This window comes from Phoca vitulina, unplaced genomic scaffold (assembly GCF_004348235.1).
Source record: "Phoca vitulina isolate PV1807 unplaced genomic scaffold, GSC_HSeal_1.0 scaffold13, whole genome shotgun sequence".
Lineage (NCBI taxonomy): Eukaryota > Metazoa > Chordata > Mammalia > Carnivora > Phocidae > Phoca > Phoca vitulina.
Genome location: NW_022589716.1, coordinates 18884717 through 18911247, shown reverse-complemented (window position 1 = coordinate 18911247; position 26531 = coordinate 18884717). Strand labels below are relative to the sequence as shown.

General features: G+C 48.5%; 1 protein-coding gene across 4 annotated transcripts in view; it reads right to left on the bottom strand.

Annotated features, from left to right (window-relative positions):
• The window catches only part of PTPRG (protein tyrosine phosphatase receptor type G), a 701636-nt gene that overhangs the window by 86251 nt on the left and 588854 nt on the right, over positions 1–26531 (bottom strand). For 3 of the 4 annotated variants that reach the window (XM_032411651.1, XM_032411653.1, XM_032411654.1), the window contains 4 exons: positions 25377–25485; positions 19622–19671; positions 17120–17897; positions 3795–3927 (listed from right to left, as the gene is read on the bottom strand). In XM_032411651.1, coding sequence (XP_032267542.1) covers positions 3795–3927; positions 17120–17897; positions 19622–19671; positions 25377–25485 — 1070 coding nt within the window. The remainder of the gene's footprint in view (positions 1–3794; positions 3928–17119; positions 17898–19621; positions 19672–25376; positions 25486–26531) is intronic. The other variant, XM_032411652.1, reaches the window with a different exon arrangement.

Below are 26531 nucleotides of genomic sequence, written 5' to 3'. Positions count from 1 at the left end.
ATTTAACCAGAACCGTCAGGGAAGAGAAATTCCCTTTCTACTGGGCTGGGAGGATAGAAGTCTGACGTGGGCCAGGGCCACCGAGAAAAGCCAACACAGGGAGAGCAGACCCCAGAGACGAAGAGGGAGACAAACACAGGAACACAACAAAAGCCAGGCCCTGCTGTCCTCATTGCATCTCGCCCGTCTAGCTGGGCCTGATGCTCCAAACTGTTCCATTCCATGAATCAACGGATCTTCCGCCCCTTTGTGCTTAGGGCACTTTGAAATAGATTTTTGTAAATTCCAACATGGTGTATGGGAATACTGCACACTGCTTAGCCCATAGTGGGCCTGCAACAAACATTAGTTCCTTTATCTTCCACTGGTCAAAGCTGGCAGGGGAGGCTCACAGGAAGGCCGTGGCACAACGGGCCCACTAATCCCACCTTCTGTTGACTTCGCTGAACGTCGGTCATGCTCAGCTTTCACAGTATGGAGGCGGGAGACCAGCATCTTGATGCTTCAATAGGGTTATGGATTCTAGAGTGAAGAGGTCCTATGTTCAAAACCGGAGTTTGCCACTTTCTACAGGACCTCCAGGAGCTCCCGGTCCCTTATTCTTGAATGGGGATAATGGTACCTGCCCTAAGGTTTACACAATCACAGGAGATGGTGCCACGGGAGCGCTTGGCGTGGTACCTGGCACTTAAAAAGGGACTCGGGAAACATCAGCAAGCACGATCATCATCGTACAAGGGGACACTGGTGGAGAAAAAGAATTCAGAGAGCTCATGAATTCATGTTTCATGAATTCATTCGATTGCAGTGTCAAGGACTCCAACACACTCAGGAACCAGAAGAGCTGCAAAGGGTCAGCCCTGGGTTGTAGAAACGGCCACCACAGCAAGCTGGTTTGAACCCCTGAGTGCCAGGCCTGCCACCGAGGACACAATCCAGAAGGTTTTGATTTGCCTCAATGCTCTACATAGGTCAAGTCTGTCTGGCAATCACCCGCTCTTGCCGTGCCTCAAAAGGCAGAAGAGTAGCACTCTGGTCCTAGCTTCAAAACCTCGCCGCCAGTGAGAAATGCACGTCTCTTCCACACTTACCAATTTTCTGTGTGAGCTCCCCAATGCCTCCTTCTTGCACATTCATGAGAAACAAAAAAGTTGGACAGAAAGTAGGTCCTTGTCGCCTCTTGGCTGCTCTCATGCTTAGCCAACTCATCCGTCCTAATACTAATTCAATTTTACTTTCATCTGTAAGAATGTTCTCCTTCGTATTCCCTTTTGTGGACTGGCAGGAAGAGTCTAGTGAATGCTCGTGTGCAGAGTCCACTGACATTGAAACTTCTGGTTATTTTAAATCCAGCTTTGAATATATACAAACTGGTATATATATATATATATATAAATCATACAATTGATACATCAAGTATTATTCAAAACATTTTCTATTCAAACCGAGTTTTTTGGAAGTATAGACAGTTGTCATTTTCTAATGGGAAAGCATCTCGAATGGAAGGGTCTTAAAGTTCTCTTGGGGCGCCTGGGTGGCTCAGTCGTTAAGCGTCTGCCTTTGGCTCAGGTCATGATCCCAGGGTCCTGGGATCAAGCCCCACATCTGGCTCCCTGCTCAGCGGGAAGCCTGCTTCTCCCTCTCCCACTCCCCCTGCTTGTGTTCCCTGTCAAATAAATAAAATCTTTAAAAAAAATAAAGTTCTCTTTATTGTAGGACACAGGCCCTTCCTCTACGTAAGCTGTAGTGTCAACATGCATGTTTTGGCTGGCCTGGTCTCTGTGCATGCTTGGCCTCACAGCCCTTGTTCACAGTGATCTGTTCTTGGATGGGCAGAGGACCACGGTGGGCCCGTGAGAAACAGTCCTGAGGTTTTCGCTACAACTGCCTAGGGCAGGAACTTGTTCACGCCAGGGCTGCTAAGCAACCGTGTCCAGTCAGGGGGCAGCTGTGCATGTGCTCTACTCCTCCGCGGAGAGGGTCTGACTAAAACCACACACCGTACTGCGCAGAGCCAAGAGCGGAGCGTGCAGACCTTTTGTTACTTCTGTGTGCTCAGTTAAACCCACGTCGGGCAGCTTCCCATTTACCAATGGGCTCCAGACCAATGTTTGTTTGCAAACCACTTTGTGTTCTAGAGGAGGCACAACAGGGAGGGGAGTCTAGTGTTCCTGGGCTCACCCAAACGTGATGAGATTCACGATCAAGCCGGTCTGTAATATTCACGGTGCTGCGGGTGCCATCAGGCACCTGGAGAAGCCAGAGATGAACCCTTCATCATCCCCTGGTTCTACTGAATCGAGAACGGGCCCAGGGACCCACAGCCCTTCTGCCAGCAGATTCTGTTGATCCCACCTTCAAAATAGGTCTAAATCCAACTGAGTCCTACCACCTGCACTGCTACCCCCTCAACACCTCCTTCGGGACTTGTTCAATCTCCCGGCTGGTTGCTCTGCTGCACCCCTGATCCTCTTCAGGCTTTTTGCAACACAGCAGCTAGGTAACCCAGAAGTCCGATCACAGCACACTTCTGTCGCAAACCCTACTTATCTCAGGGTGAAAGGCAACGTACCCCATCTCTTCCTGATCCTCTCTCCTACCACTCTCCCCCATGCTCACCTGCCACGCTGACCTCTTCGCTATGCCTGAAACATGCTGGGGCACACTCCTGCCTCAGGGCCTTTGCACGTGCAGTTTCCACTGCTTGTCACCTGCCCCCAGTGGAGCCCATCTGACTCCCTCCTACTTTAGGTCTTTGTTCAAATATCACTTGCCACTTAGGGCTTAACTACTTGGAATACTCAACCTAAGTCCCAGAATGCCCCTCCCATTTCCAGATTTAATTTTCTCCATTACACACTTACCATCACTTTAAGTATCACATATCTTACTTATGTGCTTTGCCTGTCTCCCCCACTAAAAAGTAAGCTCCAGGAGGTAAGACTGTCTGGCACATAACAGGAGCTCAAAATTAACTGAGTGAATGGCAAGAAAGGAAGCAAGGGATGGAAACAGGACACCTGTTCATCACAGAGGAAGCTAATTCAAGGGCAGAAGCCTCCTACAGCAGTCAGAGAGGTGAAGGTAGCCAGGCCAACCAAGTGGGCCAGTTGGCCTCACTCAGTTACGCTGCCTCAGAGAATGTAGCTGGAAAACACAGAACTTTTAAACAGAAGCTGCAAGCAGGCTTCCCAAGGCGGGGGGAAGAGTGAGAACCAGTTCAAGGACAGTGATAATTCAGGGAAGACTTAAAAATCAGCCATTTTTATATTACGTGTATTAAATGCCACATAATACACTAAATGTTTCCCTATCACCTGATTTTTCAGCAAAAGGCTTTCACAAACATCTTAAAGTCAAGAAGGGTTATTATGCAGATACAACAAAGTGAAACATGGCCCCAGAGAACCTGAAAATGCTAGGAAACTTATTCACTCATTTTGCAGGTTCAGGAACTAAAGCTTAAGGGGGAAATGGGATTTGAATCCAACAAGTATCAATGCTGGGGTCTGAACCTGGATGTCCCTGATTCCCAAGCAAAATCTCCTTTGGCACTCAATCACAGAAGCTCCTCCTAAGTGCCTTGATCTCAATCGTGGCTCTAGCCCACCAGCTGCTTCCAAATAAAGCAGATCCCCCAGGTGGTGACCCTAGACACACTCCAGCTGCCTCACCTTACTGAATGAGAGGCCCTGGGCTTCCTCTCCCCACACCCTGCCCCTCCCAGGGCAGGGTGCTTACAGCAGAACCTAGCCCCCCACATCCCCTCCGTAGGTGCAGCCTGGCTTACTCACCTCCAATAAACTAGCACAGCAATGAGAAGGATGAGGCACACGAAGGTCAAGGCTGAGACCACAATCAGAGGGATGATCCATTCCATCCTCCCTGGAGAAGGACGGCTTATCATTCCAGAGGTGTTCTTTTCTGCTGCAAAGAGAAACCGTGGCAGTTAGAGGACAGGGGCTAGTGGGGAGGGGGAGCGGGGAGCCAGAGTAAGACACAGAGCTCTGGTCCACTTTGGGGTGGTTTCCAGAGGACTGAGCCACCTGCTCTGGGTGTCCTGGGACAAGAGGGGCAATCTGCAGCGGGCACCACTTCCTACCGAGTCTCAACCCAAGCGGGGCTTTTTCTCTAATTGCCAGAGGCAAGGACTCGCAAAGGGAGGTCAAGATGTTCTCACGGAAAGTTGCCTATGAGAGAGACATCCAGCTTCACTCCAAGAACATTACGACCCAAAGCAGCTTTTGGATACACTGAAGAAATGTGCTCAAGCCTGAACGCAGGATCACACTTGCCTCTGGAAAGGGACTGGAGTGGTCGGAGGGGGCTGGGAGCCTCTCAGGTTCCCTAGCGCCAAGGCTGGAGGAAGGGCAGGATGGGTTTTGCTAAGATAACCAGCAGTAACAACAATGGTTCTGTTCTTCGCCTGCTTAGCACCCCTTACCCCTTCCTCTAGTACCTGCACCCAGTTCTGTTTGGGGAAAGCACCTCTCCCTAAAAGATAAAGTCATAGTGGGACGATCATCCAAGCATGGGGCTCCCAGTCTCCCGGGCAAGGGTGGGGGTGGGCACGAGACTCCAGGTAGGGCAGCAGCTCTCCCCCTGGAGTCCCAGCCAGCCGCTCAGACTCAATTACAGCACAGTCCACCCAGATGCTTCTGCCCAGCAGTTCCCAGCCCCCAGAGCCCCGGAGGTCCTGTGTCTCCAACTTTCCCTCTTCTCCCATTACTCCCAACCCCCATGCTTCTGAAAGTTCAAAGACAACTGGAGCTAGGAAGCTATGCCTCGCTCTGCTCCCAGCACAAGTCTGCCTCTAAAGAGCAGCCAGTCTAGAGGTTCACGGGCAAGTCTGAAATGATCCGGGCTTCTCTCTGGTCCGCAGATACCTCTTACCCAAGCAGCTCTTTCCTCTGGTTCTCGCAGGCCCCGAGGATCTTCCCAACTCCCCAGGAGCCTCCGGAAGGAACCCACTCTCCTTTATACTGAGGGGAAGATGCCTGGAAATCTCCAGGTGGTGCAAATGAGGCTCCGATGGACGCTGTGCGGGGCTGGGAAGGGCCGGCGTGCTCACGGACAATCATGGGAGGCAGGTGGCAAGAAAGCAAAGGTTAAATGTGAGCGCGGGGAGAAGCCCCAGGAAAAATCTACAGCAGGCTGCAGGCTGACTTGTGCTCAGTCAGGATCCTCCTGCTCTGCAAAAATTAGGCCAGCGTTCAGCCAGCCCAGAGTGTCCCTCTGCAGGGTGGCTTCAGTGCAGGGCTAATCAGCCTAGGTTTCCAAGTCAGAGAAGGTGGGTTGACCAGGAAAGAAATAATTGGCCCCGGGAGCAGATTTATAAAGAGGCAAGGCTCCTGAGTAACGAAAAAGCGTGTTATTCACCAGCTTTTTTCTTTTTTCACTGGCTTCTTCTAGCTTCCTTTGATCACCTCCTTTGTTTCATGCACAGCCCTGTGCATCACCCGGGGCCAGATGGAGGCCAGCTCACAGGTAAGTAGACAGAGGCAGGCAGGCAGGCATACTCTGATGAAACACCGTAACATGGCACTGAAGTATCTTCCTCACTGTGCCAGCCCATTGCTCTTGACCCCTTGCTCCACAATTTCTCATTAGATAGCTATTTGCCAAGTCCCTAGTGTGTGCCCAACATGGTGCTAAGGGATGGGGATGCAGCAGGACATCAGGCAAAAACAGCCCTGTGCTGTGGGGATCATTGAAGGGGGGGACGCAGGCATAAGAACAAGGAATTAGGATAAGATGAACGGGATACCAGGGAGAGCCCAAGGGCTGTGCATAGCAGGAAGAGCCGTCCTAGCCTAGGGGTTCTCGAGGGGGCTCCTTGACACGGAGACCTGGGGGGTGAAGGGGAGTTAGCCAGACTGAGTGCAGGGGAAGACGGGTGTTCTGGAGAGAGAGTATGAGAATGAGCGGAACCAAGATAGAGTGGTAGAGGCCACATCCGCTGGGGCCCTGTAAGCTGAATTCAGAAGACGTTCTAGTCCCAAGAGCATTGGAAGCTACTGCAGGGTTGCAAGCTGAGGCTGACAAGATCAGGTGTGCAATCTCTCCCTTGGCCTAATGTTTTAATAGCAAAGCTCTGGTGACCGCCTAGAAGAACCAGTTACAAACAAGAATAATTGTGCTGGGCTCCAGCAGGGGGGGGCGGCACAGTGGGGCAACTATCTGGCTGATAGTTGGGAGTATCTTAAAAGACCGGAAGGTCCTGTTAAAGGAAACTATGGCAGGAGGATTGACATTACAGGCCACATGTCCAGTGAATTCAATATCCGCCCCCCCAGGAGGCCTTGGCATCCTGGGGGAACTCCCAACGTCTTATTTTTCTCCCGGTCTTGACAGAAAAGGATTCTTGCCTGGGCTACTAACATGGTAGACAGGCAGGGGCGGAGGCTGAATGCAAACTTTAGGTCCTACTCATCCCGAAGCACTGAAAAGGACCCTAGGCCAAAATAGCCCCTCACACCCATATCTCTAACCAGTCATTGGAAACACCAGCTCCAGGCTATCTCTGCCATCCTAAAATCAGTAAACAGTGGCCACTCCAGGATTTCTGGGCCTTATGAGTCATGGTCTAGTGGTGAAGGCTAATGGCATATCCCACGGTCCCAGAAATCCCACGCATCGGCCGTTACGTCTGTCCCTCTCCCGTCTCCCACGAAGCGAGGGTGCAGGTTTTCATCAGCTTTTCGGGGAGCCTCCGGTCTCAGAGAAGACTTGCCAGAGGAGAGCATGGTCTGCAGAGCAGGGGTCTGGAAGTCCCAGCTAGCCTCAGGTTGCACGACCGAGTCACTTCTCTTTCTAACATTTCACAGTGCTCGTGTGCGCATTGTGCTTTGAGGGGTGGAGAAGTGAACCTCAGTCAGCAACACCTTGCGGCGCTCCAGACCTAAGAAAATGCTGTTCCGCCGGCAGCTGGATGTGCCCGGGGCTTGGCCCTAGAGGCCAGGCAAAAATACGAGCGCTCCTGGATGTCCACGTGAGGCCTGACAAAGGTGATTTCATCATCACATTCACTGTCCTGCTCTGCCTTCATGGTACCAGGAGCCTGGAATTTCATTGCATCCGTACGCAACCACGTGAACTCTGCTCCTGTCCCTCTCCTGAGGAATTCCTCACTGCCCTCAGGGACAGCAAGCCTGCCCCCCCCCCACCTCCCATTATCTCCTGCTGTTCCCCGCCCACCCCCGTTGTGTTCCAGGAACACCCATCCAACCAGTGACCATGCTGGGCCACAGTGGGTCCCCCCCCGCCTTTGTCCCTGTCATCCCACTGCCAGGAATACCTTTCCCACCCTGTCCCCAGAAGCCCCCATCGATCCCCCAATCCTGGTTCAGGTGCTACTTTCTCCAAGAGGCCTCCCCAAGCCTTCAGGCTGTGCTATCTCTGGAGGGCTGAGTAGAGTTCAGATCACGGGTTCAAATCCTGGCTCTGCCACTTTCTATGTGACTTTCAACCAATAACCTGAATCAGTTTGGGCCTGGAGTTCTTCCTCCATAAAAAACCTGCTTCACAGGGGTGGTGGCAAAGTTCTATGGGAAGATGTGCCTGCCGTTGGGCAATGCTGTGTACCTACTCTCGCCCTCATCCACACCCTCATCACGTACTTCCCTTACTGTACACGTCACCCTCAATTATACCTGCTCTTTTATTTGCTACAAGGGTCCCCAAAGGGAGGGCTGACTCCCATCTGCACATGGAAAAACAGCAGAGAAGCCCTGTCTCCTACTAGCTCTGCAACTCCGGGCAAGTTCCTTAACCTCTCTGTGCATTCATTTCCTCCTCTATAAATGGAGACAATCGTATTGCCTACTACCCTGGGGTGCGAGGAGTCAACGAACTAGTACATATAAACCACTTAGAATGTTGCTTGGTAGCCATTCGGCAGCTGGTTAATGTTATCGATGGGGATGATGATCATCCGCATCCCCATCCCCTCCCTCGTCAACACCCCAGCAGCACAAGGCAGATGCTGAGTGCTCACTGGGTCTCTGCGGAGTGCCATCGCCCTGTGATATCATCTGAGTACCTAATGGTAATCACACAGGAGCTCAGAGGAGCTGGGCGCTAGCACTCTGCGGGTGCGGAGGCAGAACCTCACAGCTGGCCCTGAGACCAGACCGCACCACGCTTCTTGCCGTCCTTTAGCAGAAACGCCTGTCCTGCCCCCCGACTCAGTCTGTGGCCCGGCGCGCCCTCAAAGGAGGAAGTGTAATAAAACGGTGAACCGCCAGAAACCACCAGGCACACATGACGTGCCCCCTGGGCTGGGTATGTACTCTCCTGCTCCTGGACCTTCAGTCCCCTGACGATCCTCCCCATGCTAAGGCCCCCCAGGGACTGGAACACGCTATAAACTATTGAGTACAACCAACATCATGCACTTCAGGGTCAGGCTGACCTGATGACAAATGCTGGCTCAGGCTCTTCTAGCTGTGTGATTTTGGGTAAGTGACTGCCCATCTCTGAGACCCTGGTCCCTCCTCTATCAAAGGGAGACATGATGACGCTTACCTCTCAGAGGACTTATAAGGAGTAAATGAGATCATCCAACATGAAGAAGATTGTGCAAATTATGGCCACATAATTTACAGAGCCAGGTGGAAAATGAAATCACGGGGCCTCCTGTTTGCAAGTTATTAAAGAGCTTCAAGATGGGGACAGCAGAGTGTGGAGCCAGCACAAGGCTTTCTGAGCACGGGCCCCATGCTCGTGAGGCTGGCCTGACCAGTCCGGCATTAAGCACAGTGCCCGGCACTGAGAAGGCAGCCAGAGTTCATTCTTCTCTTCCTTCCGATGGAACCAGGCAACAGTGCCCCCAGATTGAGACACTCCCGATTGTTGGGAGCAGCTCACTTTCATTCAGAGCTTCACTTGTAACCCAGCTGCCTCCTGCAAGAACTTGGCTGCCTGGTTCCTGGAGGGCGTGCTCCCCGCCCCGATGCCCAAATCCTGACATCAGGATAAGTGCAGGACCTTTGGGTTAATGGAGTTTTCCTCTCCTCATCTCCATCTCTGATTTATCCAGATGGTCTGGTTTTCCCAGCAGAACTAGCCTTCGGTTCCTGCCCACCATGGGTTGTGTGAACTGGCAACCCACACGTGCGCCTGGCTTGGCACCCCTCCCCCACTAATTATTATTAGATGGTGAAGTAGCTGCCAACATTAATAGGCAATAGAGTTCACATAAACCAACAACGGGCTCGCCTACCAGCAATGTTTGAGGTTGGCAACACTGGCCTGAATTCCCACATGGCAAACATCAGCTGGAGCCCAGCAGCAGACTCTCTTTAGACAGGGCATGTGTCCCTAGTTTGCCATAGGCCTCGCTGCTCCCTAATGTCACACACCAGACCTGCTGTCCTCACCCCTGACCTGCCGGCAGCTCACTCTACCCATCTAATTCCAGTCTGTTGGGGGTGGGGAGGGCACGCTTTGACCCAAGGAATGAGCAGAACAACATGGACCTTGGATCTTTTCACAAGGCCTCATCATCAAAAGCAAGACTTATGGTTTAAGAAACTCCTGACCAGGATTCTGAAGTCACTAACCTGGCTCAAGAGAAGATGCTGCTTCTGGACAAGGTACCTTTCCTAATCCAATACTTACTTTCAAAGAGATTTTATTTTTCAATCAATTAGAAAGTAACCAGGCTCTTGCTCCAACCATACAATGGGGGCCATTCCCCTCAGTGGCCTTGGATGGACCTTTCTCATACTCTTTCCAGAGCTGCATCTAGCTGGTCCGTGTGCACCAGGATGAAATGGGATGGGGGTAACTTATACCCACCTCTCCCTCTACCCCCGTGGCTGTGACAAAGGGCTGCTGGGAAGGTAAGAAGAGGGAGGCCAGCCAGAGCGGGGACTCAGAAAATGAGCCTCCTTCTGAAATGTCTTCCATATAAAACTTAGAGCAAGATGCTAACTAACCTGCTCTGAGCATTCTCAGGGGGTGGGGGGGAGGCAAGGATGAATGCCTTCCCCACATGCCCTGCTCCTCCCAGCTTTTATCTCAGCATCCAACAGAATCTGAGTAAAGTGCCTCCATTCTGCTTTTTTTAAAAAAAAATTAAAAAAAAAAAAGAAAAGAAAAACAGTTTTCAGTGGCATATGTCATCACTGAATTAATGCTGTTTGCCTTTTACTGGCTTGGCTCTCATCCCAGTAGAAGCAAATAAAAACGGAGTACAATGTACTATAAATGCTACAGGCAGTGATACATCAGATGGACGCATGTGAAACGCTTCCTACCCCACGGTAAGGGCTCAGCTTCTGCCACGGGACAACAACCCCTACGCTGTCAAGACTAAAATGAGCTTGGATCCAAGAGACCACTCTCAGGAGTAGGCGAAGGCGGGATTCTTTCACTTTTCAGGAAAGATCAAGAGAAGGACACCACACTCAGAATACAGCCTGGTTCAATTGCGGGCAACTTGACTACATTTGTTCTGAGTAACACCACTCATTAAAAACCACCCACATCCGTGAATTAAGATGGCTGCTTTAAAAACACACACACCCCAAAAAACTGTGGTAAAAAAAACACATGAAATTTACCATCCTAACCATTTCTAAGAGCGCGGTTCAGTCGTGTCAAGTGCGTTCACACTGTTGGGCAACCAATCTCCAGACTCCGTCTTTCACCAGCAAAATGGAAACTCTGTACCCGTTAAACCACAATCCCCCCGGATCCAGCCTCTGCTAACTACCTTTCTCCCTCTGCTTCTATGACTTGGACGACTCTAGGCACCTCATGCAAGTGGAGTCATACATTTGTCCTTCTGTGACCGGCTTATTTCACGTAGCATCATGTCCTCAAGGTTCATCCATGTTGCGGTGTGTATCACAATGTTCTTCCTTTTTGAGGCTGAATGACATCCCATTGTATGTATAGACCACATTTTATTCATCCATTCATCTGTTTGGGTAACAACGCAAATGTGCATCCCTTGGCTACTGTAAATAATGCCGCTATGAACATGAATGCACAGGCATCTCTTCAAGACCCTGCTTTCAATTCTTTTGGGTAGATACCCAGCAGTGGGATGGCTGGATCATATGGTAGTTCTATTTTTAATCTTTTAAGGAACCACCATATTGTTTTCTACAGCGGCTGTACCATTTTACATTCCCACCAACAGTGCACGAGCGTTCCAAATTCCCTACATCTTCGCCAACGGTTGTTATTTTCTGTTTGGTTTTGTTGTTTGCATGGTAGCCCCCCAAGCAGGTGTGAAGTGAGAAGGTGGCTGGTTTTTTCCAGGGCCACAAAATTCGTCCTTACTTTTCTGGAGCCCCAGCATTATCTAAGCCACGGTTGCAGAGACACGACTGTCAGTTACAAAAACATACATTCTCCTGCAAGGGACCACGGGCTCTGGGCTCCCATTCCCGTGCCTGAGCTGAATTAGAGCATCGTGTGTTTCCATTTATATTACCACCCGGAGTTCTTGTGAATAAGCACTCCTTACTCCTTCACGGAGAGCTCCCTTCATCACACTCAGATAATCAAACAATAGTCTGTCGTGTCTACTTCAATTAGGCATTGGAAAACTGAAGGTGTCTGATAAATCCCAATTTCATTCTAAGCCCTATAAATAACGCTGGTCCTCACCTACCAAACCACCACCATGGACGCTTGGTTGCAACATCATGTGACTCGGCCTTCGGTTGTGACAGAGCCTGTGCTCTATCTTATGTCAAATACATACAACAACCTGAATTCCTGACCCCAGCCTTCAGTGGAATGTTCTACTTGTTCTCAGTGGGGTCTGGTTTCCCACACCGAGAAAGATAGACTCTGTCCTAGTTCAAAGATCATCTAGTGGGGGACAGAAACTTCCGAGGGCCCAGATACTTTCTAGGAGGACACGAAACCACACTGGTACTGAGCAACTCCTTCAAGCCATTCCCAGCCGATGCCCTCTGGCCCTCCCAGGAAGATGACAGCCAAGAACAGAGACAGGCAGGATAATCTCAAAAACGCCTCCAAAAAAGGGAACCTGACCCATGAAACTAGCCCTGGCTGCAAAGTGCTTTGGAGAGTCCATACAAATGCCTGCCGTGATTTATTTTAAATGAAGTCTCCTACATTTCCCTCCACCTCCATACACTCCGGCTGAGCACCACATTCATGATTTCTGCCCTGTCTTCACGAACCTAGCCTAGCACTTATTTCTGTCCTTAACTATTTCTTTCCTCAAGTGAACTTTGAAAAGGAAACTTTATATTAATATGATAAATCAGAGTCTCTCAAGCACAGCACTGTTGACACTTGGGACCAGGTAGGTCTGTTGTGGGGGGCTGTGCAGGGTAGGAAGCTCAACAGCATCCCTGGTTTCTACCCAACTACACGCCAGGAGCAGCCCCCTCCCCAGGCACGACAACCGGAAATGTTTCCAGATATCGCCAAATGCCTTTGGGGAGAGGGGGGACAGAATGCTCTCTGGCTGAGAACCTCTGCCATAAATGGAAAACTGCTATTTTTTCTAAAGCACACAAATATTCACTTAATAATTAACATGTCATCTGAAATCATCTTGTGTTGCGCACTCAGGGAATAAGCCCAAAGCCAGAAGGAAGGGACCACCATGTGAGGGGGACTCCCCTGGACTCTGGAGTCGGGGCCCGTGTTGGAGCTCTGTGTTGTCCGGACATGTTCCTTAGCCTTCTGAGCCTCAGTTTCCTGACTGGCCAAAGGCAACAAGGACAGAACAGCCCCCACAGGGGTGCTATAGGACCACACACACACGCATCATGGCTACTGGGTGCCTGCACCACGTTCTGCCTGTGCTCCTAAGAGAGGGGCCAGGGCAGATTTCCACGCGGCACACATCCCGCCGAGGGCTTCATGCTAGTAGATGCTAGCAAATGGACACAGGGGCTGCATGCAGGCCTCCAATCCTTCCCACCAGCCTGCGGGGCAGCTGGAACTAGGGCAATCAACCCTACAGTCGAGGCCAAGTACCAGCGCTTCTTACCTCCCCGGCCCAGGGATGTGTTTAGTTTGGCATATGTGAAAATGAACAAACAAACAAACATACAAAAAAAACGAAAGAAGGAAAAAAGAGAAAATGTTTTAAAAATTGGGACTCACTTAAAAATTGGGAGATGCTGCACAAAGACTTGGATTTCTGGCTCGTGAGGCATCTTCAGTGGCTACAATCAGGGGAACTGAGTGAGGCTTCCTCTTTAGCGAAGACACGTGCGCTCTGGTTTGCTGTGGTCCTCACTCCTCCCTAATGTCCACCACCTGGTGGTCCTCCTCTCTCACTGATACCACCCGTCTGCCTTCTCTAGTTGCCTGAGTTTGCTGCTTCTCCCACAGAAGGACTCCTCTTCTCCTTCCTTGTGAATTAATATTAAAACTACTACTCACAGGACTTAAAAAGATGTCACCAAACATCAAGGGAATTTAAAACAAGCCTTTTGGAAATGCTGGTCAAAACAGAACAGAGTTTGTAACTTTAAACATTAATGCTTGTTTCAAAGACGCTAACTATAGGGGCGCCTGGGTGGCTCTGTCGGTTAAGTGTCCGACTTTTGATTTGGGCTCAGGTGATGGTCTTGGAGTCTTGGGGATCGAGCCCCCTGTTGGGTTCCACGCTCAGTGGGGAGTTTGCTTGAGATTCTCTCTTGCTCAAAAAAAAAAAAAAAAAAAAAGGAGGCTAAAGATTGATGAAAATAATTGTGTTTACTTACTGTGAAGAAAAACTAAATGAGATTTAAACAAATGTACATGCAAAGCCTTTAAAATAAGTCACCACTGACATGAAGGTGAGTGGCTTTTAAAAAGTAAATGTCAAGCTGGAGGAGGCAGGCGGGGAAAGGCTAGAAGGGCTGGAAGTGAAGCGAGGCAGTGGGGATCACGGACTGATGTGGGGTTGGGGGTTTTACCCTTGAGTCACTCATATCCTTCCTCAACCAAGAAGCACACACGTATTTCTACTTAAACCAGGGGTTGGCAAATGCCTCCTCACAGATCAAACCAGGCCCACTGTCTGGTTTTGTAAACAGCGTTTTGTTGGAATTCAACCACATCTGCTCACTTACATATTATTTTGGCTGTTTTTGTGCTACCTGGCGGGACTGACAAGTTTCAACAGAGACCTATGGCCCACAAGGCTTTGAGACGTGAACCTTCCCACTAGATGAACGTGGTGAGGGAGTTGCTCTGGCTTACCAGTCTGGGGAAAGAGCACAGTTCCTGGAGGTCATTTTGAATGCCTGCTAATTGGGGACCAGAGTCTTGGCATGCTCCTTAATGTCCAGGGAGGACTACAAAAGAAAGACCTGCTAGGGGCCTCCTCATGGTCGCCATTGTGATTTCGTGGCCTTTGGGCTGGGGACAGCTCCTCCTTCCTCGTGACTGACAGCAAGGGTGACTCCATTTATCTTATCTCCAAGAGCTCTTGTTATCCCCACTTTACTGATGACAACGCTGAGCGGAGACCGCCTGAGGAGCCAGAGTGAATAAGGGGCAGAGGCTACTGGGGTGATGTGACTCCAGAAGCTGCTTGCCAAGACTCTGCCAAGATGGCACACGTGGATGCCCGATGGTTGAAGCTGGAGATCCACACGCCCCAGCCCTGGGGCAGCAAATCCGCAAGGTTCACCAATCCCAATGACTCATTGCCTCCCACCTGGAACTGGCCCAGGTCCCCCACTGCTCTCTAGTCTCACGAGGTATGAACACTCCCAACCTAAGCTCTCAACAGCCATCTTTGTCGGAAGTACGGGCAAAGACGCGTTTAAGAGGAACAGGCAGAGAAGACCTCCTGCCAGAGCCCTGAGTCCACAGGCACAGCCGCTCAAGCTTGAAAGTCCGTTCTCGACAAGGTCTACCACTAGTCTTTGGAGAAACCCCACTGGTCCAAGCTGCCACTGCCATCACCTCCTAACTGGGCTTCTTGTGTCCCCTCTTGCCTCCCCTGTATAATCTCCACAAAGAGGCCAGAGGGGTCTTTCAAAAAACTTAATCAGATGAGCAAGTCTCCCGCTAAAATCCAGCACTGGTTTTCCATTTCAATTACAATCAAATCCTCAGCATGGATGATGAGCCCCCTCCTGGTCTGAGCTCTGCCCGTCTGTGAACTCATCCCTTATCCCTCCCTCCTGACTCTCTAGGGTCCACACACACTGGCCTTGGGATCGCTCCTCGACCACTCCCAAATCAATCCCGACTTTGGGTCTCTGGATCTGCTATTCCTCCTGCAGCCTAGAATGCTCTTCCAAGGATCTCCACATGGTTACCTCCTCACCACTTGGGTCTCTGCTCAAGTGACCACTCGATGCCACACTGCCCCCCTCCCCAACCCAAGCACTCACCACTATTTGACGTTACGCACTTGTTCACTGGAATATCCTCAAGCTCCCCGACTAGAACAGAAACCCCCGGAAGAACAGAAGCCTGCCTTGATCTGTATTCTATTCCCAATGTTTCATGCGGTGCCCAGGACACAGCGGGTACTCCATAAATATTTAATATCTTCAAATGCAAGAAATTCTACTGTCTCACAGTAATTCCTAGAGGAAATGTCACTGTTCATATCAGAATGGCTTCAAACAGCTTTATAAGTGGCCCAGTATTTCCTCCACTCAACTCCACAGAAGGCTACTCTACACTTTTCCTGAAAACCAGGACAAACTGAGCAACACCCATAGGAAACCCAAACTTCAAAAAACGAGTCCATACCAGCTTTAAGGAGCAACGTAATTCAAAACATGAAAATTTATTCTAAGTTGTATCTTAACATACGAGATCTCAGCTTTAGATGAATTTTAATGTTTACAAGTGCAAAAGCAAATAAATATTTACCAGTTGCTTTTTTTTTTTTTTGCACTCTTATAACTCCACAACAGCTTAGATGCAAAAAAAATTGTTGCTAAACATCTTGTAGTCTGGCAAAAAGAAGAATTTCTTATTAAGAAAACCCCTCACAACAATAACAACCCCTCATGCTCACGGCTGCCTGGCAGAGACTATCAGGATGGTTCGGTAGGATCTGAGCACATGATAGAGCACCGAATCACTACGGGTCAGGGTGACGGGGATCACCACCTCAGGGCGGAGGCCAGACCAGCCACGCCCTGGCCTCACCATCCATAAGCTGGGTTATGCATACGGCAAACGGGGCTCTGGCATAGAGAGCCCCATTGCTTGGGCGAGGATGGTGGGCTAACACCAGCTCTCCCCACTCTGGGGCATCTCATGCTTTTGGTTTCAGGGTGCAGGTCACATCCCCAGATTTGCCTATGCTCGTTAAGATGGGTCCCTGCCCTCCTCATGATTTTCTTTAACAGTACCTGCTTCTTTCCTGTTACCGTTCACCATCTTCAACCTCAGTTAGCTCATTTCCTGGCTAGCCAGCCACCCTGCTGGCCTGCTCTGTACCAGCCTGCTTCCTAGCTTCCCGGCGGGCGCGCTAGCTCAGTGTCACCATCGCTGTGTCCTTTAGGCAGTCAGCAAGCCTCAAGAGGCAGGGGCTGTGCTCCCCCCCGCCCCCGGGATGGCACCCACCCCGTGCCTGGCACCAGTCCCTAAACCCAGGTGCTGAGTAAGTGAATGAGGAATGAAATCTTAATGAAGAAACTTCTTAAGATCGATGTCTTTTTTTATTCATTTCCTTCACTGTGTAGTTTATTTCTTTTTAAAGATTTTATTTATTTATTTGAGAGAGAGCGAGAGAGCACACCAGCAGGGGGAGGGGCAGAGGGAGAGGAGAAGCAGACTCCCCTGCTGATCCAGGGGCCCCGAGATCATGACCTGAGCCGAAGGCAGATGCTTAACCGACTGAGTCCCCCAGGCGCCCCTCATTGCGTAGTTTAAATCCTTGAAGTTATTCTGAGTTAAGTAGATTTTATCAGGAAACAAATATCACAGAAGGTCTTATTCCAGCCACAAAGAGAGAGGAGATTATTCTTATTAGAATAAAAAACAGAGAGACAGACAGACAGATACACACACACACATCTTTTATGCCAGGGACATATACCATTTCAGGAACATTAAGCACTTTCTGGAGCTTCATCTCCCATCCCTATTTTTTTTTAAAGGACGAGCCTGCTCACAGCAGCATGGAGCCTCAGGTGAGGACCGGGCCACTTACCTGGATTAACCGTGATAAATTTGCTATCCTCGGAAAATCGGTCCCCTCGGGACATGGGCTTTTTCGATGGCATCTGGGGCCTCCTGGGATCACTCCCTTCGAAACGCTCCTCTGTGACCGTGGGGGGCACTTGGGTGGAGGTGACCGAGCCGGCGTCCAGGCCAGGGCGGGCACCCCCCACGGCATCGGGCCGGTGTGTGGGGACGGCAGTGTGGTCCTGCCCGGGCTCGGGCAGAGTCTGATGCCCGCCCTCCTCGGCAGTCCTGTTGGGAGACGAGGGGGTGGCGGTGGGCTCGTCCTGCCTCGGCTCCTGGGCGGCGTGGGTCACCCCGCTCTTCTTCTTCTCGGCGTCCTTCTCCCCCTCGTCCTCGTGCTCCCGCTCCCCATCCTCACTCTCGCTTTTCTCATCCTTCTCCCCTTCCTCTGCGCCCTCGCTGTCCTTGGTCGGTGCCGAGTCGCCGTCGGGGCCCGGGGAAGCCAAGGCCTCCGTGGTGGCCAGGACGGGCCTGACGGCCTGCTTGCTGGCCGAGGCGGCCGTGGGCAGGCGCGTGGGCCACACGGTGCTGGGGAAGGAGGGGATGCCACCGCTGCTGAACCCCAGGCCGGCCAGGAGCGTGCTGGTGACCACCGAGGCCACGGTCGCCTGGCTGCCGCTGGAGGACGGGCCCATCCCAGTCGCCATGGAGACAAATGAGAAGGGGATGCCGGAGGACGTCCAGGTAGAAGACCCCGAGCTGATGGGGGCCATGTCGGCCGACGAGGCAGGAGACGCCGTGGGCTTCAAGGGGTCACCCGGGGAGGGCGGGAGAGGGGACAGAAGAGAGAGCAGAGTGGTGTCAGTCATCAGGACTGGGAAAGAGGCCCTGGTTATGACCCTTAATGGGTTTTACTCATCTTTTATTTTCCTCACAGGGTCTCTCGAAGAGCGGTGCCAAAGCCGACACGAGGTGATTCGTGGTTGACCACCTCTGGTCTTAATGGTTTTACAACGACTTTGAGTGCATTAAAAATTTCAACTAGCATATCAAACCCAACTTTTCACCCTGATTGCTTAGGAGGAAGCCAACTGCCAAAAAAAAGGTACCATTAAAGTTGGCGTAAAGACAAGTATCAGCTAAGTAATAAACCGGCAACATCGATCGGATGGCCGAATGATCCCAGGGTGACACTGGAAGAGACAGGAGCCCTTGCATTTTCATATATCAGTGGCCCTTGTGGAGAGCACCCAGCAGTGAGGTCTAGAAAAGCCCTCTGGAGCGGCCCCCCGCACTGCAGAGGCAGGAGTTACACCCAACACGGCACGCTTTGCAACGGGCTCACAGCTGCCGCAACCTCCAGAGTCTCTGGCTCTATCCACGGCGAAACCTATGCCCACGTACATGGCAACAGGAGAAATTCCATTTAACAAGTACCAACTGTGTGCCGGGCCTTCCCACCCTACCCCGGAGGCACGTAGGATCATCACCCCATTTTACAGGTCAGGAAACCGAGGCACAGAGATGTTAAGGGCTGGAGGGAGGGCTGCTTGTGCACGAGCCTCAGCTCATTCTTCCCACCATACTCAACTGGGGCTTACATGTGGGAGCCACACATTGAACCTTGGGGAAAACAAGAAATGTTGCTCTAAGTTATCCGTTTAATTTTAGTTCTTATAACCTGGTGTACAGAATCCAGATCTCCATCCCATCACTTCTATGGTTCAAAACAACACAGCCAGAACAACTTTGATTTCATAACATGATCACCATATCGTAGTTGGGAAACTTTGTAGTTTAAGGATTGTCGAGTTAGCAAATGTTAGGTTCTGAAGCTGGTTAATGAAATGCCAAATGCCACATAAGATAAGGCACCCAAGACAGAGAAGTCAGACGGTCTGGGCTTGAGTTGACAGGCCCCTGTCTGGGGGATGCATCACTTTTAACTCACGGGCCTCAGTTTCCTCATCTGTAAAATGGGAACAACAGTAACACCAATCTCGTGGGATACCGCCAGGAGTAAATAAAATAATAAAATAATCTGTGCCTAAAACCCAGGAAACGCCAGTAAATTTTAGGCTACTACTGTTATCACCAACACTGTGATTAATATTATGATTGTTAGTTACACTAGAAATGGCAAAGCTTAGATATTAATTGAGGCTCCAGAAATTTGCAAATCCATGTAACGTTGGGAAATGACAACCTCTGAATTTTAGCACATGTCCAATGAAGGACTTGGAAGAGACGTTTTGCACTCCTATGTTGTATGATCCCACAGATGATAAATAATTTAAAATCTGGAGAGTTTTTATCTTGATAAGAATTATACAGTGTAACACAACTGCTTTAACTCTGTTGCATAGCTTCTTTTCATAACATAAACAGTGAGAAATGTAATTGTTTCTGTATTTTCACCTCTTCATGAGCAGTTTAACAACATCATACTGCCACCTCGTGGTGATAGTTTTAATTGCATGTGAATTAACCACGGGACACGACAAAGCAATTACCATCTGCTACTTACCACTCCTGTTTTAACTATTCTGGTCCCTTGGAATATTCGAGTAGTATTAGCTGAAACAAAGATATTACATTGTAAGCAATACACTTTTTTTTATAGTTCCAACAAAACTTTACTTAAGCTTTACATATAATTCCCACATGTCACCAGATAGTATTCCTCTGCAGACTTTCTCCCCAACCACTTAAAAATGTAAAACCCTTCTTAGCTTGTGAATCATTAAAAAAACTTTCAGAATGCTATATAGTTTGCTGGCTCTTGTCTTAAGCTATTAGTTTAAAAATTTTTTTTGAATTTTTATTGTTTTCTGTTTTGAAGTACAACTTAAATAAATATACAAAGCTTAGGTATATAGTCTAATTAATTTCCTTTGTAAACACCTGTGTGACTACCACCCGCACGGAGACATACAGATGTTCTCCAGGACCCCAGCAGGTGTGAATACACCCCACTTAATACCTACCCCGCCTTTCCGAAAGGTAACCACAATTCTGACCTCTGTTAGAGTTTTGTCTATCTTTGAACTTCATAGAAGTGGAATCATAGCATTCCACTATTCCTACCTGTTATCTTTCTTTAAAGTTTATTGTTATCATCTTTTTTTAGTAATCTCTACACCCAACATGGGGCTCGAACTCACCACCCTGAGATCAAGAGCCATATGCTCTCTGACCAAGCCACCTTCAATACCTATTATTTTTTGTTTATAATTTCTTATATTATCCATTCAGTCATTATAATAAGAATCCTGAATTTACTGTAGTGTACCTTAAATTAGTACTTTTACCACTTGCTAAAAACGTAAGAGCTGTACAATAATTTAACTCTATTTGCCTGCCTCACCTTTTGTGTATTGTCATATATTTTTTCTAAAGTTTTGAAACCCTATAAGATATTGCCATCATTGCTTTAAGTGGTCAAATTCTTATATGATCCACACAATGCTCGTGCTGGTGTTCCTCCTTCTTGCAGTATTTTTTGGCCATATGTTAGTACTGTAAACAGTAGAACTGAAAAAAAATGTTTAATTGTGGTAAAATGCACATAACATAAAACTTACCATCTTAACCACGTTTAAGTGTGCAAGTCAGTAGTGTTAAGTATATTTTCATTGTTGTGCAACCAATCTCCAGAATTTTTTCATCTTTCAAAACGGAAACTCTGTACACATTAAACAAGACCCATTTTCCCCTTTCCCCCACTCTTTCTACACATTTGACTGCTCTAGCTACTTCATGTAAGTGGAATCATACATATTTGTCTTTTTGTGACTGGCTTATTTCATTCCACATGATGTCTTTAAGGTTCATACAATGCTGGACCATGTGTCAGAATTTCCTTCCTTTCAAGGCTGAATAATAATCCATTGTATGCTTATATATGCCACATTTTATTATCTATTCGTCAGTAGACATTTGGGTTGCTTCACTATTGTGAATAATGGGAAACAGTGTAATTTTAAAAAAAATGCCTCTTTGTGGTTATCTCAAAAAACAGTACTGTTGTATAAACTAAAAGTTTGCTTCCTATATATACATGGCACTGAAAAATCTGCAAAAAAAAAAAAAAAAAAAAGGCTAAATGCCAAAATAAATAATATGTATACCTGTTGTAAGTTTTTACCTAAACCAGAAGTGGCCAATGACTGACATAGTTTTTTGTTTGGCCGGCAAGCTTTCTTAAAAACTGAATTTGTTGTAGTAGCCTTCAACCTAAAAATCCCAATTTCCTCTTATCCTGAAAAATCACAATATTCGGTAAAACTGACTCTCCTTCCTGCTGGGGCTGAGCGTCCCTCACTTCCTTTTGGTGGACGTAGGATCTCCAGCTTCCCATTGATAACCCTCCTCTCCTCTGTACAGGCTCCCTGCGCGGCCCCAGGGGCATGGCAGTCTGCAACCCCCGACCTAATGATACATTCATTTTGCACAGTTGTGAAGTCCAATGTATGAAGAGACGGACGTGCAGAAAAGGCCCATCTAGAAGTCAGGACAACCAGGTCAAACACAGCAGCCTTGGGAGCGAACAGCTCTTGCCTGGTTCAAGCCGGGGTGACTAGGACGTTTCTCCAGGACCGTTCAGATCCAAAGCGCTGAACCTGGTGCCCACGGGCCGAATGGGATCCAGGGACGGGGGAGAAAAGGCATCTGCCTTCCCACTAAGCTCTCACTGACATGTAGCGTTTCCTTCCACCATGAAAGCAGGCAACAAATCTCAGCCACACTAGCGGGACCAGTGGCTTTGTCTCTGACCTAAGTCAGATATTTTTACACTGCCTTCTAATTGTCATAGCTAGTTTGGAGCATCATTTATGTTCATCACTACTCAGAAATCACAGTAGCCAACAGACCTACTGCTTGTCATTCAATGCTTTAATAAAAAAAAAAAGCATATATGACTACATCCAAATTTGTTTGTTTAAAATATTTTGACAACTGTATTTGGATATAATTGGTTCCCTTTCCTATGTATTTTGCTTATTTATTTTAAGCCATGCTAAGAGAGGATCCGTTGGCTTCAGGCTGCCTGATGAGTCCGTGGCTCAAAGAGAAAGCTCCAGAACCATGATTTTCCAAGACCGTTGAGAACTGCAGACAGGCTTTGAACACACCATCAATCTTTTCGTTCATTTTGTTGAGTTACTGGGGTTACAGGGTAATATTTACTCTTTAGGGGTGGTCTGTTGCTGTGTAAAAATGATTGGGCTTTGGAATAAGAAATTCAGACCCCTCTTAGTAGCCAAGTAATTTCTCCTGCAAGTTACTTGACTGCCTAGAAAATCATTTCTCCATCTGTAAAATAACAGGTACATTACAAGCTGCCACGGGGTCAGATGACATAACTAATGGGAAAATGTAACTGTGAGCCATTCTGCAGATACCACTTGCTATTATTACTGTTATTATATTTACCACACTGAGGCAAATAGATAACATTTATTATGTTATACAGAATATAAACAGTGTTATGTTTATTACAATGTGAAGAGTCTACCTGGCTTCCTCATGCTCCCAAACCAGATGTAAATTTCATCACTGGGAAACCCAATTATTCTGAGCAAGGCTTTTGTGAAATTCTCTATGCTTTTCCTCTTCCCTTTTAAGACTTAAATCCTAATTGTTGCTCAGCGTTGTACACTGGGCCCTACTTCTCAAAAATGCATACTTGGGGGCACCTGGGTGGCTCAGTCAGTTAAGCATCTGCCTTTGGCTCAGGTCATGATCCCAGGGTCCTGGGATCGAGCCCCGCATCAGGCTCCCTGCTCTGCGGGAAGCCTGCTTCTCCCTCTTCCCCTCCCTCCCCGGTTCATGCTCTCTCTCTCGCAAAAATAAATAAAATCTTTAAAAAAAAAAATGCATACTTGGCTCCCAACAGGAGGTGTGCAAGCCTACCCAAAGGTTTAGCTGGTACATTGGCTGCTGGCTGCTGTAGGGAAGACACGAAAGCTACCACGGGGAGGAGTGGAGGATCATGCCCCTCTGTCAACACATAGGGACAAACACCAATATATAAAATGAGTCAACTCACATCCACCTCTGAACAAAGTGAGTCCGTACACAAAGGAGACACTGGCCAATTTCAACAAGTCTCTGTGATGAGACATTTTAAATATTCCATGCTTGGAATTTATAGCTGACAAGGCCTTTTTGAATTACATTACATTACAAACATTTAATTTTTCAAAGTCCACGCAGAAGCCAGCAAGCTCGGGGGCCTATTAATCAGGAAAGGCATTCTGCAGAGCCCAGGTTCTCGGTCGGAGCACACGGGAGGCTTAATCATGATTTATGTGTCCAAAGTTCCAGGGCCCCAGCCTCAGCAAGCTCCCATGGTGGCCTCCCATTCTCTCTCCCCTGGGCCGGCAGAGACCTGGCTCCGGCCCACTGGACCCTCCTCAGCGCGGCCAGAGCCTCCAAGACACTCAAGGCACAGGTGGACGTAGCAAGCGTGACTTACGTGGGCAAAAATTCAGCCATGCTCATTTCAATTAGTTTAAAAGGAAGGGTGACATAATGTGAACATGAGGAAAGAACAGTTAAAGGCCAAACTATAAAGCTAGAAGGGATCCTCACAGGGAATCGAAGGCTGGAGGGCTTCTTGACGGGTTCATCATTTATTATTTTTTAGATCAAACCGAATACTGAGGGGCTATTTATGGATGGTACCAGGCGCTCTGCATGTCATTCCCACAAGGCTCCTGTGAGGTAGGTACTGTTACTATTACCACTTTTCAGACCGGGACACTGTAACTTGGAGAAACTTATAAATGTTCTCTGAGTCCCACCAGCGCTGAGTGGCAGCCAGACTCAAACCTGGGGACCCCACTGCGGGGCCCCAGCTCTGGACCAGCACTTCTGTTCTCACTGGGCAGGCCAGTTACCTGGGCCATCTGGTTAGAACTCAGATTCCCGGCCCCACCCTCAGAGGTTCTGAGGCAACTGTTCTGGGAAGGGCCCAGAAATGTGCATTTCTCACAGACTTCCAGATGATGCTGATGCCGCTGGTCCACAGACCATGGGCTTCATGGGGCCCCCTAAGTTGTATGCAAAATTCTGGCATTTTCTATGGAAAAGGTCCAATGCCCTCATCAGAAACGTGACTCAAAAAGATTAAGAACCACTAGTTTGGTGTGGAGGTTTCTCTGAACTTGGAGATCCCGGAAGGAAAGGACCTTATCAGAGAGGACCTTAGGCTGGCAGAGCAGGGCCCAATGCCCTGTCCCCTCCCCCCCAATGCTGGTCTTGATGCTTGTCGCCAAACCAGGTCAGCAAACTAGGGTCCACAGCCCGGCTGCTTATTTTTGTAAATAAAGTTTCAGTGGAACCGGGGTTGGGATTAGCTTGGGACAAGTGTGACAGAGTGGATCCTATCTTTATTTAGGATTTGGGTATTTTTGGGGCGCCTGGGTGGCTCAGTTGGTTAAGCGACTGCCTTTGGCTCGGGTCATGATCCTGGGGTCCTGGGATCGAGTCCCGCATCGGGCTCGCTGCTCAGCAGTGAGTCTGCTTCTCCCTCTCCCTCTGCCTGCCGCACCCCCTGCTTGTGCTCTCTCTCTCTGTCAAATAAATAAATAAAATCTTAAAAAAAAAGAATTTGGGTATTTTGTCCACAAACTTTTTTTTTTTTACTGATTTTGCTTCTAAAATTTTTTTCATTAAAATATATCTTGATGACTGAGTTTTTTGGTGCACTCTTAAATTTTGCACCAAAGTAAATGCTTCTCTTGCCTCACCCTAGTCCTGGCCCTGGAAATTTCCACTAGACCCTATATCAGCAGATACATGCATCTATTTCTCAAGAAGCATCCTGCAAGCAGGGGCTCATTTGTGTGGCTTACGAGCTAGAAGAGTGTGCCGTATGTTTGGGCTCTAGTTCTTAAGAGAACAGCTAACTGAATCAGGCTAGAAATCCAAAGATGATATGCTACAACATGACTGGGAGGCAATTTTGTGATGACAGTGTTAGAAAAATACTTGGTTGGTTCCTCATAGTTGGAAAAATATCAATAGTAAAATAAATAATCAACACTTTGCTCTTCTCCCCCCTCTTCTGGCCTATGAAACCTTCAACCTAAAAGACAGACCTAAATTCCTGAGGCATTTCAGGTGGGATTTAAAACTCCACCTTGATTCTTAGGCCAGCCTTATTTATTTACTTTTTTTTGGTCCCAGTCCCTTAACAGGAAAAAAGATAAAGCAGCATAAAGAAGGAGGGGCGCAGGGCCACTCAGGGCCAGAAAGAAGGGAACTGGCCTTACCTTGAAAGAGCATCGTCTGGCTGAAGTCACTGCGCATGTCATTCCGACACACGGCCTGGACTCGGAACAGGTAAAGGCTATCAGGTGACACGTGGCTAATGGTGGCCTTCTGCAGGTGAAGAAAGAAAAGGCAGTGAGTTGGTTTTGAAGGCCGCTGCATGCTTTACCTTCTGAAGCCGAACCTAAAATCAGGTGAAGTATTCCCTTTAGGTTTCTGGGTCCCATGGCCAAGCTTGAGAGCCATGATACTTTCCTACTGACCAAAGGCTCACTTTGAAAGGGAAGGAAGTTCAGAAATAACTGGCTGGGAGTCTGTTTTCAACACTGACATGTGCAGGGTAACAGATGTAACAAAATCAGGCTTGACTCACTCTTGACTGTGGTTTGGAACATGTCTCCAGCCTTCTTTCCACTCACCAAACTTGGACTTCTTCCTTAACGGCCATACCTTTTGTGTAGTTATAAACTATCATTCTTGACCCTAGACAGTCTCTAGAATTATCAATATACTGAATTTTCAGAACCATGCAGAGCTCTTAATATCAATAACAAAATCTTGGTGCGTAGGTTTCTTTGCAGTTCAAAGGCCTCTTTGTACCTTGACTAATGGATAATATGGGGCACGATGCCAGGAGAGATCACCTGACTAGAGGCCAGATGTCACGAGATCTACCTTTGTCACATCACTCACTAGCGGCGTGATTCCAAGCCAGTTGCTCAATGTCTTTCGGCCTCTGCCAGCTTCAATTGTTAAATGGGAAGAGTAGCAGCAACCTCACAGGGTTCTTGTGAGTGCTCCGTAACATAGGCCATGCAAAGCTAGTTCACAGGTATTCCACACCACACGAAAGAAAGAATGCCCCCGGTCTAGAGGTTAGCAAGCTACAGCCCACGGGCCAAATCCAGCCCACTATCTGTTTTTATAAATAAAGTTTTATTAGCACACAGCCACACCCATTCATTTACATGTTGTCTGTGGCAGCTTTCACCCCACAATGGCAGAGTTGAGTAGCTGCCATAAAGACCTTATGGCCTCGAAAGCCCCCAAATTTTACTATCTGGCTCTTTCTAAAAAATGGTTTGCCAATCCCTGGTCAAGCATCATCAGCCAAATCCAGATCCCCACTCCTCAAAGCTTTATTCCAAGAGCCTCTG